The sequence below is a fragment of the Haliotis asinina genome, chromosome 5, assembly GCF_037392515.1.
Source record: "Haliotis asinina isolate JCU_RB_2024 chromosome 5, JCU_Hal_asi_v2, whole genome shotgun sequence".
Taxonomy (NCBI): Eukaryota; Metazoa; Mollusca; class Gastropoda; order Lepetellida; family Haliotidae; genus Haliotis; species Haliotis asinina.
Window position 1 is genome coordinate 69785122 of NC_090284.1, and position 16558 is coordinate 69801679.

The following is a 16558-nucleotide window of genomic DNA, read 5'->3' on the forward strand; positions in this document are numbered from 1 at the left end:
CATCCATCCATCCATCCATCCATCCATCTACTAGTTCATAGAATACACGTTGATTTATTGGATTTAATGGATTTATTTACTGCGTATGTGAACGTACATAAGTATCTAGGTATCTTTGCAAGTGGACGAGCCTGCGGGTTTACATACCTGCATGCATACATAAACACACATCTATCATGCACACGCGAGCGCACAGACTACACAAGCATTCATATGTGTCTGTATCCCCTGTAGAATCGTATACAACGCTCCATGAATTTGAACACGCGAGGCACGACAGCTCATCCTTGTCATATATAAACGGCAATAAAAGGCCTCTACTTTAGCAACCCAAGACATACAATTCAACCGAGTCGTTGGATTTGAACTCCAACATAACAGCCGCCGTCTGCTGTCAGTAAACACATTATGGACACAAGAGACAAACGGTAGAATTTGTATACGTATTGTGTACACTTCACAGGAAACTAAAACGTCTTTTGACGTAAGCATATTATATTCCCAGTTGGCGTGACATGTACACCGACTAATATCCAGCCACAGAAAATACACGTTTGGTCCAAACAAGCCACCAAGGAGAAACACGCTGAATACCATCAACACACCTGAGCTTGGCTTATCAATACCATGCTGTGATTGAGCTGATTATAACATCTTGAAAGTCAGTGAATTACCCTTGTAATTCCATTCCATATTGAATGCTATGGATATTGAAATCTGTGTTTGGCTATATGCCTGCTGTCGGGAGATATTAAAGTTGTTCCCTGGTCACAAGGGGACATGTCGTTTTCTGATTGGCTGAGGGTTTAGGGACTAGTGAACAATGAATTCATCTTTCCGAGCACCTCGTTGTTAATTTTGACTTGTTTGAAGCACGGGTACAAATCTTTTTGCCGCCATTACTAGATTTTGCAGAGAAGAACCACAGGTTTAGAGTTATCTCCCGTCCATCGCTTTGCAATCGCAAACCGTCGGCAATTTCCGTACATCATACATGATTCACTGTTAGTAGAGATAAAGAATTACTAACAAGAAGTATTAAATGAGTTTGGCATTCCCAGCGGGGAACGTAGAAAATGTTCCTCGCTTGTAACGGGGGTGCTTTGATAATAATACTTTGATAACATTTATGTGGGACTTAACAAAATATAGCTGTTCTTAGTACATAATTTAACATAGGTACTCCAATGAGATACAATATTCTGACTTCGTTAAGACCTTTTATACACGCACCAGGTAGGGCAGCAAACAATCTTTTAACGGGTATTACTCAGCAGGGGATCATTGTCCTTCCGCTCGCCGAGCCATCAGTCGATCTACAAGGCTACAGAATGTGGTTGGTATCAGTGAGCGGCCAGATGTAAATGACACTTCTGATTAAATGTTAGTTTCCAATAGTTGTCAGTGTCAACACAGGCATGGGGGCGGTGGGGTAGCCTAGTGGTTAAAGCGTTTGCTCGTCACGCCGAAGACACGGATTCGATTCCCCACATGGGTACAATGTGTGAAGCCCATTTCTGGTTACCCCCAGCCATGATATTGCTGGAATATTGCTCAAGAGCATCGTAAAACCTAAAGTGACTCACTGAACACAGTTGGGTAGTAGTATGTCTAGCAAAAATGAAAATTTACGGTTAAACCAACGAAACGCACTCTTATCATGATTATTTTATCGACACTTTACACCACCTGACCGATTCTACAGACAATATATATTCAACAGACTATGCACAGTACTGCAATGCAACAACCATATAATCCAGTTGGATGATATACCAAAAATATTATTTATTTAAAGTGGTCGAAAATTACAAATTGGATGATTCTAACAGAGATATATAGCATCTAAAAATTATGGAGAGATGGACAGACGTGATGACGCAACACAGCTCTGCAAAGACTTAAAGTGCTATCACATTTGTCTGCTGAACGTCAACATAGCATCACGTCCAAACCTAGCAGTGTTTGGTGTCTTGTTCAGTACGACTGTGAACAGATCGAACATCACATCCGGAATCCAAGCACAAGAATAACAGATCCCACTGGGCGTGCATCTGTGCACAACGATCCGCAGCTTTCTACACTGCCCATTGTCTAACGTGCACGTGTTCACAGCATCCGAGTGTCGGGGAGTGCAATGAGTCATGACGGTTTAAATGTTAACAGAATTGCGCAACATGGCAGCGACTCGTGAAACAACCACAGTTAAGATACGTATCAAAGAACACACAAAATAAAGTAAACAACAAAAAACATACACTGTTATTTTATGAAATGAATCCAAGCATTAGAGAATTAGGCCTTAAATGTATGGGAGATTGTAACATTAATCGTTATATTTGTACTTGCATACATGGACATAGTCTCTTACATTCATGTGTAAACAGTTTCATTTTGCAATTATTTATTTAAATTTACCCCCAAACGTTTCCCCCAATAGCCTGCTTGAACGTCAACGCCATTTATATTTAAACACTTTGAAATCTCTGTTTGGTTACACAAATATTCCGACTAGGAGTATAGACATACATCTTCAAACACAACATACACAATACTGTGACAAAGATAAAAAGGCTGGCAAGATGGCAATATGGCAAGATGGCAAAATGGCAAGAAATGGGAAAACGACTCCAAGTCTGGCAAGATATGATAAGACTCATCTTACCGTCAAACTGTGACAATACATTGATATGCATACAACAATTCATATAGTGTCTAAACCCATCAGTGTGTAAGCCGCATACACGATGACATGAAGGTATTGTAGTGATCAATATAGAGCTTCACCACGATGACCTTTCAGCACCGAAGCGTTAGCGGAATAATAAAACAAAGCTTCATACACGATGGTCTGTAGGTATTGAATTCGGAAGTGATCAATATAGTGCTTCATCGCGATGACCTTTCAGCACTGAAGAGTTAGCGGAATAATAAAAAAGCTTCATGCACGATGGTCTGTAGGTATTGAAGTCGGAAGTGATCAATATAGAAGCTTCGTGACGAAGACAGGTACCTCAATATAGAGCTTCATCGCGATGACCTTACAGCGGTGAAACGTTAAGTAAATAACAAAGAAGCTTTACACACCATGGTCTGTAGGTATTGAAGTCGGAAGTGATCAGGTTAGAAGCTTCATAACGAAGACAGGTACCGCCATTTGTTCCAGACAACACATTGATGCGGGGCCTCTACATGCAACAGAAGGAACCACAACCCGGCATTGCTCTAACCAAAATCTTATCATAACAAAGACAGTACTTTTAAGCTGTGACGATTTCAACCTCGCTGACAGATAGAGAAGGGGGGTTTAGATGCAAAGATTTCTCCTCCTGAACCTGCTCCGCGATCTTTTCGAACAAGTTACACCTGTCAGCATCAATAAACTTCTTTAGCCTTAGAAATGCGTTCAGGTAGCCATTACTGGCTGTGGTGATGTTGTCGAGTCTGGCGACAATTAGGCGACCCTGCTGCTGTCGGACCATGATGTTGTAGGTCTCCGTGAACTCGAACATCTTAGAGGGATTTTCCACGTAGCTGCGAGACAGGACAATGACAGCCGCACAGCTTCTCTTGAGCGTCTTGATGACTTCGTCAGTGATCACGGTTCCTGGGTCCATGTCTCGCAGTGGGAAGTACAGTCTGAGGTTGTGATTCTGTTCCAATTCGTTAAGCAATTTCTTAGACCAGACTCGGTCAGATTCGCACTCCCCATCCACTGACACAAACAAATCGTACTCTAAAACATCTTCTCTGGATCGTTTTAGCTTCTTGGCACCTGTGTGGAGAAGATGCATCAGCTCGAAGCGAAACAGCACAGTCAAAATCAACAATAGAATAAATATGACAGCAAATGTCCCTAACAAGGCGCTGAATATCTTAGGAAAGGGACTGCCGCCTCGACAGTTGAGTAATTCCTTGTCTGCTCGCACAAGTTGTATTGTGTGGTCGGTTGGGGTGGAGCAAGTGATGTCGGTGACGTTATAGTTCCCAGGCTGGTTACTGAGCCAAAGAGACATCCATGTGGAGGAACAGCTGCACACAAATTTGTTTCTTTTGATTTCCAGTTTAGAATAAGGAATGTTCTGGATCTTTTTCGGTAAAGACTCCAAGAGATTGTCAGATAATCCCAGAAATTCAACGCTATTTTGCAACATGTCAATTGCTGTAGGGGTTATCATTTTAATATTATTTCTGGATAAGTCCAGATATTTTGTTCTCTGCAAATAACTAACTGCTTCCAATGAGGTTATGGAGTTTTCACCAAAGAGCAGTTTTAAATTTCCGTCCGGAAGTGTAGCCGGCAAATGTGTTAAGTTTCTATCCCGACAGTCAACCAACATTTGCTTTTTCTCCGGCTGATCTTGACATAAACACTCTCGCGGACATTTGTCAGTTACGTTGCATACAAATGCATCCAGTGGCACATCTAACACTGCCATTCCTTTGAGATGATCTGGGCTGTCGCATAGCACATCGAAGTATCCCCTCCATATCACAACAGGTAAATTTGACGCCAGGTGGAGAAATTCATGAAAATTGCAATCACAGATCCACTTGTTATGTCTAAAGTCAAATCCCCAAGCCATGAATATGCCAATCATTTTCAAATCATGAATTCCAAATATCTTCAATTCCACTGACACCCATGTCGTGTACACATTATGAGAAAAGTCTACCATGCCAGGTCCATAGTTCTTGGATACGTCTATGAACCAGTTTTCTTTATTTGAGAAATGGCTTATGTTATTGTAACTGAGGTCGAAATAACAGAATTGGTGCGTGATCCTCATTGGCCAGGCTTCCGAGGCTGTCAGCTCGTTATGGCTTAGGTGCACTCTCATAAGGCCACTTAAATCTTCAGTGAACACTCCTGGCTCAATAGTATGTATTTTATTGTGAGCAAGGTTGATGTATCTCAGCCTTGTTAAACCATGGAACACGCCAGTCTCAACACTTGTTAATTCGTTGTAGTAAAGTTCCAGAGCTATCAAATTTTTCAGGCAGCTAAGATTGGGAACAGTTGCGATATGGCCGTGTACAGCACGTATACTTGCAATATTGGGGTAATCACACAGGTCTCTAGGGAGACGTGTGAGGCACGAGATTGAGACGAACAGTCGAAAAGGTGATGTTTTGTTGGTTCCAGGTGGTAGAGCAATGGTGGCGTTGTCAGGCTGACTGCAGTCGTATTTCACGATGAGGTTGGGCAACCTGTCCTCTCTCATGGTAGCACAACATTTCATGTTATCTGGGGAACATTGTAGCACGTCCTCCAAGGTGATAGTGGTGCCGACACATTCACTGGTGAGGACAGTGGCGACTGCTACAACCAAACGTAAAAATACAAAACACAGCATTATGTGGTCCTTCCGAAACTGTCCACTTGTGGACGGTAACACGTTTGTGTGTCTTTCAAATCTCTCGCTAGAATATGGACACAAGCTGGTGTTTCTTTCAAAACTGCCGTCTGCTTCAAGAAACTAACCTTTGTGAAGACAACTGCTGGGGCGCAGACATCATCAACGTGCCTTCAAAACTCCTGCCTTCTGCTAAACGTTACAGATCACTCAAACGTTCTTTCCACAAGAGTGTCATAGCGCTTAGTGCATGTGCGACAGGCATGGTTGTTGACAGTGCTGTTACAGTGCCCTATATTCCAACAGTCTCTGACATGAACATGTGCAGATCGTTCCCACAACAAATGTCTCCCATGCGCGATCACGACAAATGCAACACCGATTAGACCCGAGTTAATCCTACTCAGGAAAGAACCAAGTGCGAGAGCTGCCTCGTTTGGTCTGGTGGCGTAGAATTAACATTCGACTCACCTCCCAAAACAAACACTCTGAATCGCCCACTTCGTGTTATTTAGATTTCCACTCTGCAAGTCGATGTAAGAGCGTTTCAGTGGTATACCGAACATGGATTGGCTGTTCGCTGTATTATACAAGTTCAAAGGTCACAAGTCGCACCTCACTAGCTGCGCCCTTCAGCAGACGACATTATTTTTACATCGCGGCGGAGGGTAAGTTTTCAGCGCTCAGGTTCGTGATTACATGTCGATAATGTCATTGTATCAATGAATTCCAACAACAGGTTCATATTTCGCAACTCGTAGGATGTGAGGTCAGTGGGTTTTACATTACAGAAGTAATTTACATTTTAATAAGATCATACAAAAGCCAGTCATTTGCTGTGGAGAAAGGGTTGACGGCGATTATGAAATTTGTCTAGAGACGTGTTTTGCAACCCCACCCCGACCAACATTGAATACAAACGTTTCCTCAATAAAACACCGAGGACTGAGTCTCCAATGCCTATAACCTGGTACAAAATGAGTTTTGCCTTGTGTGAGTTTGCGAAAAATCAATGGCATGTATTGCAAACATATCCTGTTCCAGTATTAGCAAGATAAGTTATGGGCGTCAACTTCAGCATTCTTTTGAAATTATGATGTATACATCTTCTCACAGTTGGAGATTGCCACATAAAGAGAGATATCCCACCCACGTCCCTTAAATGTCCCATCTGTAATCTGTCAATGTCCCATCCATACCACATCTATATCCCATCTGCAGTACATCCATATCACACCACACCTAAGTCCCATCTACATTTATATCACACCCACACCACATCTATATCAAACACACACATCATCCCATCCAGACCATATTTATATCTCATACACACCACATCTATGTTCCATCCAAAACACATTTTTGTCCCATCCACACCACATCTATATCTCACCCACACGACATTTACATGTGATGTATACATGCCTGTGAAGTATGAACGGTGTGTTTGATGTCTGGGGAAAATGTGATGTGCAACTACCATTTGGTAACGGTGAGAGACTGATCCTTCTGCGTGCAGGCTGTAAAAGCGTAGGATTTCTTCCTGTATATGCTTCGGTATTTCGAGCCAAATCGAAAGATAACCAAGATTATCATAACGAACAAACAAGTTTTTCTGGAACAGATGGAAGAACACCTACTTCTGGTTCTAATTTTATGGACAATGCTTCCTATGACAATGCCCCAGGCCAAAACAGAAGCGTACCAACATCAAGTTGCAGAAAAGACACCATGATATTTTACGTGTTATTCATTTGGTGTATGAGTACACCAAGTATGACATTGTGATGGCCATCAAGACTAAGCATGTGCACAAGATGCGCGTTGCCCTTTTATCACATGGACGAAACCCAGAGACAACCACCTTACCATTGAGACCGTAACATCACAGAACGTGTATGGAGCATTGTAAAGGACGATGTTGGCGGGAGCAATGCAACTTACAAATTATCCGATGTAGAGAAGCGGAACAGAAATAAGTTTAGACAAGACCGAAATCGAAGCGTGATGTTGGGAAAAATATTGGTCAAATTGATATTTCAGCTGACAGTGACAGAGAAAATATTTTACACAAGAAGTTTTGAGTTTGTCCCTGTGTTCCGCGATACCCAGTTGCAGTTCTGTTTATTATGCATACTCCCTTGTTACAACAATTTTCAATTACATGATAGTTTGTTAAGCACGTTTCCCTTTCTCCTTGACAATGGCGGATATATAGGGACGAGTTGGACTGGAGAAATTACTAACTTTCATGCCACTGAAGAAGATTTGATGCTTGCCAATCCACATATATTTTTTTTTCATCGGTCCTGTTTTGCGGCAAAGTGACTGTTTCACACGTTGCTATAGAGAAAGCACTGTGTGTTGACCATTCTAAACCCGACTCAGCCCGGCTGTTCTCGGTAGTGAGGTGAATCTACCATATGCCTTCATTGCCATAATCGGAGTTGTTGCACATCACTGCCTGTGAATTACAAAGTCAGTATATTTGGTACTGTAATACGTTTGTTTTGAACTTAATTAACTTGTGAATTTGTTGATTCCAGTCGAGTTCCGAATCATGTTTAAACTCTTGTATGCCCCGTTTTCCGCTGTCTCCCTGCAACTGCGCCTTCTTATCTCTCCAATTTTCTAACCATGTACACATCTCTCTGCTCACAGGATAACAACTTCCTTGTTGTTCCCAAAGTAAAGGCAGTTGCAGTATGGAAATGGGCCATTTGTCCATGCAGGATCAATGGCTTGGAAGGGCCTCGATGTATTAAAGCAGAATGGAATATGACTAAGCGTCTCAGAGACTGTTGTGACTTTCATACCTTTAAATCCAATCTAAAAACACATATGGTCAAGATAGTGCTAAAATGTAGCTATTTGCCGTAATTGCATTTCTATTTTGTGCGCTTTGAGCGTGCTTTAGCATTGGTATATGTGCCTTACAAATATGCTATTATTAGTAAATTTATAATGCAATTGTTAACAATGTCACATTGCTGTGTTGTTGGGTTTTTTTTGTTTGTTTGTTTGTTGGGATTTTTTTGTTTTTGGGTTTTTTTTGTGTTTTCACGATCTTTTACTGACTGATTAAGGTTTTGTTTTGACTTGGCTATAAACATGTGACAATATAAACCAGTTTGTTCAACGCAGATAGAATTTCGCGGTTTGTCCCCATCCCGGTTAACGTTTTTGTTTTGACTTGGCAATAAACATTTAACAATCTAAACCAGTTCGTTCAACGCAGATAGAATTTCGCGGTTTTGTCCCCAGCAGGCCATATTGTATGCCTTTTCGCCTCACATTGCGGTTAACACATGAGAATCACGCGATCGAATTAAGTCGGCGCTAAAAACGGCGAAGTTGTTCCAGGTTTATTGTCGGCGGTTATTATATCGACTTCAGAATCAGAGCGTTGGGAACTGGGGCAACACACACTGAAGATAACTTCCTGGTTGACAACTCAAGTGTACAATCGTGTTGTTAGGCTGATGTATATTGCAGCTGAAGCTTGTCACATACTAGTATGTCATATCGCCCCGGGCAGCGTGAACATGGAGGGGAATCCCCTGTGTTCACAAGGAGCCAATGTTCTCTGAGCGCTAGAGGCTTGACATGTGAAGGTGACGTACTAAGAAAATTATGTTCTTACACTATCACGCTATATTCACCCCACTTCCTGCATGTACTGTCACCTGAACGGTACTATGAACGGTGTGGTGATGTCTGCAGAATGTGGTGTATACAGGCCTGTGAAGTATGAACACTGTGGGTGATGTCTGGAGAATGTGGTGTATACAGGAGCGTGAAGTATGAACGGTGTGGTGATGTCTAGAGAATGGGGTGTATACAGGGCTGTGAAGTATGAACGCTGTGGGTGATGTCTGGAGAATGTGGTGTATACAGGACTGTGAAGTATGAACGCTGTGGGTGATGTCTGGAGAATGTGGTGTATACAGGACTGTGAAGTATGAACGCTGTGGGTGATGTCTGGGGAATGTGGTGTATACAGGACTGTGAAGTATGAACGGTGTGGTGATGTCTAGAGAATGGGGTGTATACAGGACTGTGAAGTATGAACGCTGTGGGTGATGTCTGGAGAATGTGGTGTATACAGGACTGTGAAGTATGAACACTGTGGGTGATGTCTGGAGAATGTGGTGTATACAGGAGCGTGAAGCATGAACGCTGTGGGTGATGTCTGGAGAATGTGGTGTATACAGGCCTGTGAAGTATGAACGCTGTGGGTGATGTCTGGAGAATGTGGTGTATACAGGCCTGTGAAGTATGAACGCTGTGGGTGATGTCTGGAGAATGTGGTGTATACAGGACTGTGAAGTATGAACGCTGTGGGTGATGTCTGGAGAATGTGGTATATACAGGACTGTGAAGTATGAACGCTGTGGGTGATGTCTGGAGAATGTGGTGTATACAGGACTGTGAAGTATGAACGCTGTGGGTGATGTCTGGAGAATGTGGTGTATACAGGACTGTGAAGTATGAACACTGTGGGTGATGTCTGGGGAATGTGGTGTATACAGGCCTGTGAAGTATGAACGCTGTGGGTGATGTCTGGAGAATGTGGTGTATACAGGCCTGTGAAGTATGAACGCTGTGGGTGATGTCTGGAGAATGTGGTGTATACAGGCCTGTGAAGTATGAACGCTGTGGGTGATGTCTGGAGAATGTGGTGTATACGGGAGAGTAAAGTGTGAACACTGTGGGTGATGTCTGGAGAATGTGGTGTATACGGGACTGTGAAGTATGAACGCTGTGGGTGATGTCTGGAGAATGTGGTGTATACAGGGCTGTGAAGTATGAACGGTTGGTGCGATGTCTGGAGAATGTGGTGTTTACAGGACTGTGAAGTATGAACGCTGTGGGTGATGTCTGGAGAATGTGGTGTATACAGGAGCGTGAAGTATGAACGGTTGGTGCGATGTCTGGAGAATGTGGTGTTTACAGGACTGTGAAGTATGAACGCTGTGGGTGATGTCTGGAGAATGTGGTGTATACAGGACTGTGAAATATGAACGCTGTGGGTGATGTCTGGAGAATGTGGTGTATACAGGACAGTGAAGTATGAACGCTGTGGGTGATGTCTGGAGAATGTGGTGTATACAGGACTGTGAAGTATGAACGCTGTGGGTGATGTCTGGAGAATGTGGTGTATACAGGCCTGTGAAGTATGAACGCTGTGGGTGATGTCTGGAGAATGTGGTGTATACAGGCCTGTGAAGTATGAACGCTGTGGGTGATGTCTGGAGAATGTGGTGTATACAGGCCTGTGAAATATGAACGCTGTGGGTGATGTCTGGAGAATGTGGTGTATAGAGGAGAGTGAAGTGTGAACGACACTGCAAAGGAGAAACCGGGATACTTTTGCGATGTGTTTCTCAGGGAACTTGGAAAAAAACGCCGAGCCAAACAAACCTGAGATTATGCGGACAGACAGATATTTTATTAGAGTCTCACCTCTCACCACAGTACGAAATAGAACATACATCAACAGCATATTTATAAGAGCCACCCACTTAGGGTTTTGAGAAACTAGTAACAAGTTAAATAGTAAGCTACATACATCAGTAAACTACAGATTAATTAACTTTTATATAAAACACATTTTCTGCGATTTAAAATAAGTCTGCAGGTTTTGGCGGCGGCAAATACAATTTCAGGACTGGACATAATAAAGCTAATTATTTCATAGTCATTAAAATTCACAAATCTTTACATTTCTCAATACTTACAGATAAAAGCTCTTGTCTTAAATCTCTGTATAATGGGCAATAAAACAACACATGACATTCATCTTCGACTACGTTACCACTGTTAAAACATACTCTTTCAGCTAAAGGTACATTTGTGTAACGCCCCGTTTCAACTCGTAATGGAGCCACCCCGGTTCTGAATTGAGCCAACGCCGATCGGTATGTGAAGCGGACAGAACTCTGCAGATACCACTCTGTACCGTACACGCCCTTGAAATTGCGATAGAGACGCAGTTTATTATGCGGGGATACCTCACTGTGCTGGCACCTATTGTTCTAGTTTCAGTCGACCATGACAGACAGGGATTTCTTTTCAAAACATTATTATAATCTTCTTCGCTTGTTTTTAAAAAACATTGGAGGAAGCTTCATGAGTAAAGAGACCTATTTTCAAAACATTGTCATAATCTTCTTCGCATTTTAAATGTATTTAATTAGAAATAAAAAAAAGAAACCATTGGAGTAAGATTAATACATGCTATTATAAACTCACACGCAAAAGAAACGCAAGTCTGACATGTAGCATCACTGTATTTCTTTTTCAACAGTTAAGTATACAAATACGAGTGGAGTCAGATATACAGAAATTTGAGCAAACACAGTTCATTGGTATCCATACTCAATAAGGTCTTTACAATTTGTGTCAGCAATTGCATGTTCCGATTTCGATCATTTGAATTACGTCATTCAATACCTGATGTGCCCACCATTAGCATTGACCACTGCCACACATCTCCTGTACATAGAGTTGATCAGACGATTTGTGAAGGCCCTTGGGATCATACTGCACACTTCCAGTACAGCTGTACGCAGGTCATCAGCAGTTGCAGGCGCTGGTTGCACTTGGTGGAGACGCCTCTGAATCTCATCCCACAAGTGCTCGATGGGGTTAAGGTCAGGGCTAAGGGCCGGTCATTGCATGACGTTTATGTTGTGCTGTTGAAGAAAGGCCATGGTAAGTCTTGCAACATGCGGACGAGCATTATCTTGCTGGAAAATGTGATTCCGATGTCGGGCAAAAAATGGAGCAACATGAGGTCTGATGACTTGGTCAATGTAACGCTGAGCTGTGATGCCGCGTCCTCGACCTTGACCCACATTCTGGAAGCACATTGGTCCAAGCCTAGCATTAAGTCCAATTCCGGCCCAAATCATGACACTAGGACCACCCCATGCATCCCTTTCCAACACGTTTCGGTCAGCAAAACGCTCTCGTTGACGCCTCCAAACCCTGACCCGTCCATCTGCATGTGACACAAAAAGCGACTCTCATCAGAGAAGATGACACGTCTCCACTCACGCTGACGCCAATTTTGATGACCCTGTGCCCATTGAAGTCGTGCTTGTCTATGGTGTGGTCGGAGTATTGGACGACGTGCTGGTCGGCGACATCGTAGGTTGGTGGCGCGCAGCCGTCGGATAACGGTGTCACGGCTGATGCGTCGATTATGTGTCCCGACAGTATCCCGAGCAGTTTGGCTTGCTGTTAAAAAAGGATCACGCTGGTGTTGCCGTGTCATGAGACGATCTTGCCTAGGGGTCGTGACCCTTGGTCGGCCGCTTCGTTGACGGTCATTGGTTGACTGTGTTGTGTTATAGCGATGCTGGAGACATTATGTTATGTTGACGTTAAAGTGCCGAGCAATGTGTTGGACAGACTCTCCAGCGCGTAAACGTCCGATAGCCTGATTCCTCTCATGCTGGTTTAGTCGCGGCATTGTTGAAGGATATGCCAAAGTTCTTGGCGGTTTTTATACCCACTACGGGTAGTGAAAAATCGTGCATATTCAATTCCACGTGGGAAGTGTGCATCATGTCCACATCTTCATTTGAGTGGTGCATTTTGGCGATTCGTTTTCGTCTTGTTGTGATCACATTGATCTTATAAAATGATACAGAAAATGTTCCAAGCATCGCCAAGCATCACTATGTACCGAAGGTATTATGAAATTAGGGGTCCAAATTTGGTTCTTCAGTTCAGATAGAAACTTGCGTTTCTTTTGCGTGTGAGTATATTTAAGAAGCAAACCGAAGCCGAGTTGTCATGCACATATTCGCACAAGTTAGAATTCACTTCACTGCGTCACTTCGAGGAGGAAGTTACAACAGCTGCAAGGCAACTGGCGAGAGCCTCCTCAGGAAATGACGTTACATGAACATTGATTCCCGACTCCGAACCCTGATGGATAATATTGTAAACATTATCGGGAACTTCGCCCACACAGACCACGTGTCCGAACTTCCTAAACTGTCTAAAACTCAATGACAGTGAATGTCATACCACGGATGATGACGAGGTGTAAATAACTTTATTTATATCTTTGTATGCATCAGTGAAATGTTTATTTATGTCTCATCTGTGTACATAAAATCGGATTATATTATCTAAAACATATAAGTACATCTAATCTCATTACTTGCCATTTTCATATGGGGTTCTTCCCACTGTGAGGGCACCTTTTGTTTGTAATTACTGAAGGAGTCAGGCATGTTAAACATGTAAACAATGGGATTAGGGGGGTCGTATAGGTATATCTCTGTGGCAGAAATGATACAGACAACAGACAACACTTTGCATGCTATTTATAGACATTTGTGACATTCTTCATGACAACCGTGACAATCCAATATAATAGTTCAGTATAATATTTGGTGTCATGTACATAACCAGCAATACAAAATTAAAGTATTACAGACTTACAGTATAATTAATATAATGTTGATGACATGTAGTCAGCAAACTCCATTGGAGTTTTTGTACCATTTTCAAGTAGAGCCTTCTGACGTTGGATTTCATCGTAGATGTGTCGGTATTTCTTCTTCTTGGGGGCCTGCTTACCACCATGCACCATCTGAAGTATTGTCGTCTCGGTGTAGCTCTGCTCTTTTCTGATGATGTCAATGAACCGATAGATGTTGGGATGTTTCTGGCCAAGTTTGCTAAGTCTTGCATGCCAACCTTCAAGATGATTTGTGGTCCTGGAACCAACAGTATGGAGGTGATTCCACATCTGTCTACCAGGACCCTCAATCCACTGCAGTGTCACATAGTCAGCAAACTGGTTCACACTTGGGTCATTGAGATAGTTCATATTGTTCACAGCACTGAGCCACACATCATCAATGTCCTTTGGTCTCACTAGTGGCAAAGCAGAAGCAATTCTCACGAAGTTAGCTACCTCTGGGTCAGTCACAAATCTCATCTGTAGACCATATTTCTGGACATTCCTAGAGATGGCTTGTCCGAAATGAAACAAACAACCTTTCAGTTGGCACTGAAACACGACTTTGATGGCATTCTGGGCTGCTGGCTCAAAGTCTGTGATGGCGAATGCTGGCTGAAGGTGGATATTCTGGTCGGCCGATTTTTGTTTGATGATACTGAAGAACCTATGGTAGGTGGGTTGTTTCTTGTCTGGAAGAAGTACGTAAATAAGTGGAAACACCTTGTTGTTGACCATGGCGTGAATTGTGTAGAGCTGGTGGTGAATACTGTACACAACATGCACATTGCATATAATGATTTACTTAATGGCAGAATATACAGAATAGTACATTACGTATTTAATCATGCCATACGTCACTATCATGTGCCAACAAATTTAGTCAACACATTCAAATTAATTTAATGTTGACTTCGAAGTTGAACTTCGAAATTAAACACAAACAGTAATTTCAACTTACGCATCATCTCCTCTTGGTATATTGTTGAAACAAGCTTGCTCTCGTAGCGAACCTTCATGTTTGATAGGAGTTACTGAATATCTTTGTCGTCTCCGGGATGATTGTAAATATTGTTAACTCGCGAGTTTGGGGAATCAGCTCGCTTAGCAAGCTAGGAGGTATAACTATACCAACCCACACACAACACGAGAACCTGAGTGAATAAACAAGGAGTTTATTACGCCACAGTCACAGGATGATTTGTGACTGTGGTCGTCCCTGTTTTATACCCTTTCCCAGTTGTCATAGCTAATCGGGTTTACTGATAATATTGCTGATAAGTTGTTGTATCTAAATCCTATTGCCTAATTCGAGTACCGATAACGTACCTACTGCCAAGTTAAGTTACTCTATCTGTCAGAATTACATAAAGATTTTCATAACGTATTTGACCACAACGGCGTTGACAAGCGAAAGACATGTTGCATCTGCTGACACATACAAGATATTGGTCTTGGACATTCGATATCAGTGTGACCACGAGTGAAGTACACGATAAATTGGATTAGCCTACCTCTATCTGTTGACACTTACAAGATACTGGTCTTGGACCTTCGTTATCAGTGTGACCCTTGGCAGACTGAAGATGTGGCACGTGTAGCATTTCGATATTTCAATAAAATATTCTGTCATAGAATCTTTATAAAATATTGTGCATTTCCACCATGTTAATAACATCCCCCCGTTCGTTTTAAAATTTCGCCCCGAAATTTTGCATGAAGAAATGACACTATACAGATTTACACAACCAGAGATGGGTAGATAGAGATAGCAGGTAGTGTCCCTGCACGTTTAACAGAGCCGACTGGCAGTATGTACCCATGATGATCTATCAATATATACGCACAAAATGGCCTCTTTCAAATTGGATGCAAACAGGAGGCAATTCTGAATGGCAATAAAAAGGAGGAAGGTAAGGTGACAGCCTTACCTAAAGAAACGTCAGTGATGGTAAGCCCTGGCATGTCGACATATAATTTAGGACGAAACCAACCTACTATCTGGAGATTGGTGATGTTCACCGGAGCCTCTATGTTGTATTGCGTGATACATTTGGTCAGTTTGGCAATGGGTATGAAAATACATTTGGGACCATTTGTTATTTCCAATACGATAGTACAAGACTGTTGAAACCTTTGCCGGAACATCTTGAGAGTGAAGCACAATAGTAGGAAAACAAGGACAATTGACTGAATAGTGAGGACCGTGATCATGACATGGTCCAGGGTAAATTCGATTGACTCCAATGCCGCAAAAGGGTTAAAAGGGGTGGTCGTGGGAACGTTATATCTAAATTGAGGGAGCTGAACATCTGCCTTGACCCTGCTGGTTTGGAGAAGTATGAGAAGAGTGGAGATTGCACGTAATCGCTGGAACGTATATACAAAAGCAAGAGTAGATGCGGATGCCAAAGTTAAGGCAATAAGTGCCAGTATGGAGTCAAGACTGGGCCACGAAGTAACAGAGATTGTTGACCCATCAAGGATAGGTTCAGCTAAATTGGTAAAGGCAATTTTTCTGTTCTTAGCTCTTTGTACTAATCGGGATAAACTCAGATGGTCCTTCTTATCTTGACTTAAAACAGAAGTCAAAGAATGATTAAATATGTGAAATGGGGGTACGTCAATAGTTATAGGTTCCAGGAATGTAGTATCACCACTAATAGATGCATATTGGGTATCATTGAAAAAGGCCTGAATGAGGGCTAGATTC

General features: G+C 42.4%; 3 protein-coding genes across 3 annotated transcripts in view; 1 reads left to right on the forward strand and 2 right to left on the reverse strand.

The window, feature by feature from the left end:
* Positions 1-1769: 1769 nt before the first annotated feature.
* LOC137285157 (slit homolog 3 protein-like) lies at positions 1770-5909 on the reverse strand. The gene has a single exon (XM_067817386.1). The coding sequence runs from the start codon at positions 5355-5357 to the stop codon at positions 3261-3263; it is 2097 nt and encodes a 698-aa protein (XP_067673487.1). The 5' UTR covers positions 5358-5909; the 3' UTR covers positions 1770-3260.
* Positions 5910-5952: 43 nt separating this feature from the next.
* LOC137285156 (centrosomal protein of 112 kDa-like) overlaps positions 5953-16558 on the forward strand; it is a 66500-nt gene continuing 55894 nt past the window's right edge. The window contains exon 1 of the mRNA XM_067817385.1: positions 5953-6025. The gene's annotated coding sequence lies outside the window, so the exon portion shown is untranslated. The remainder of the gene's footprint in view (positions 6026-16558) is intronic.
* Positions 13831-14583, reverse strand: LOC137284008 (uncharacterized). The gene has a single exon (XM_067815669.1). It carries the CDS (start codon positions 14581-14583, stop codon positions 13831-13833), a length of 753 nt encoding a protein of 250 aa, XP_067671770.1.

What these genes read in the sequence shown, in the direction of transcription:
- LOC137284008 (XM_067815669.1), bottom strand. Translation starts at nt 14,583, where the DNA reads ATGGTCAACAACAAGGTGTTTCCACTTATTTACGTACTTCTTCCAGAC.
- LOC137285157 (XM_067817386.1), bottom strand. Translation starts at nt 5,357, where the DNA reads ATGCTGTGTTTTGTATTTTTACGTTTGGTTGTAGCAGTCGCCACTGTC.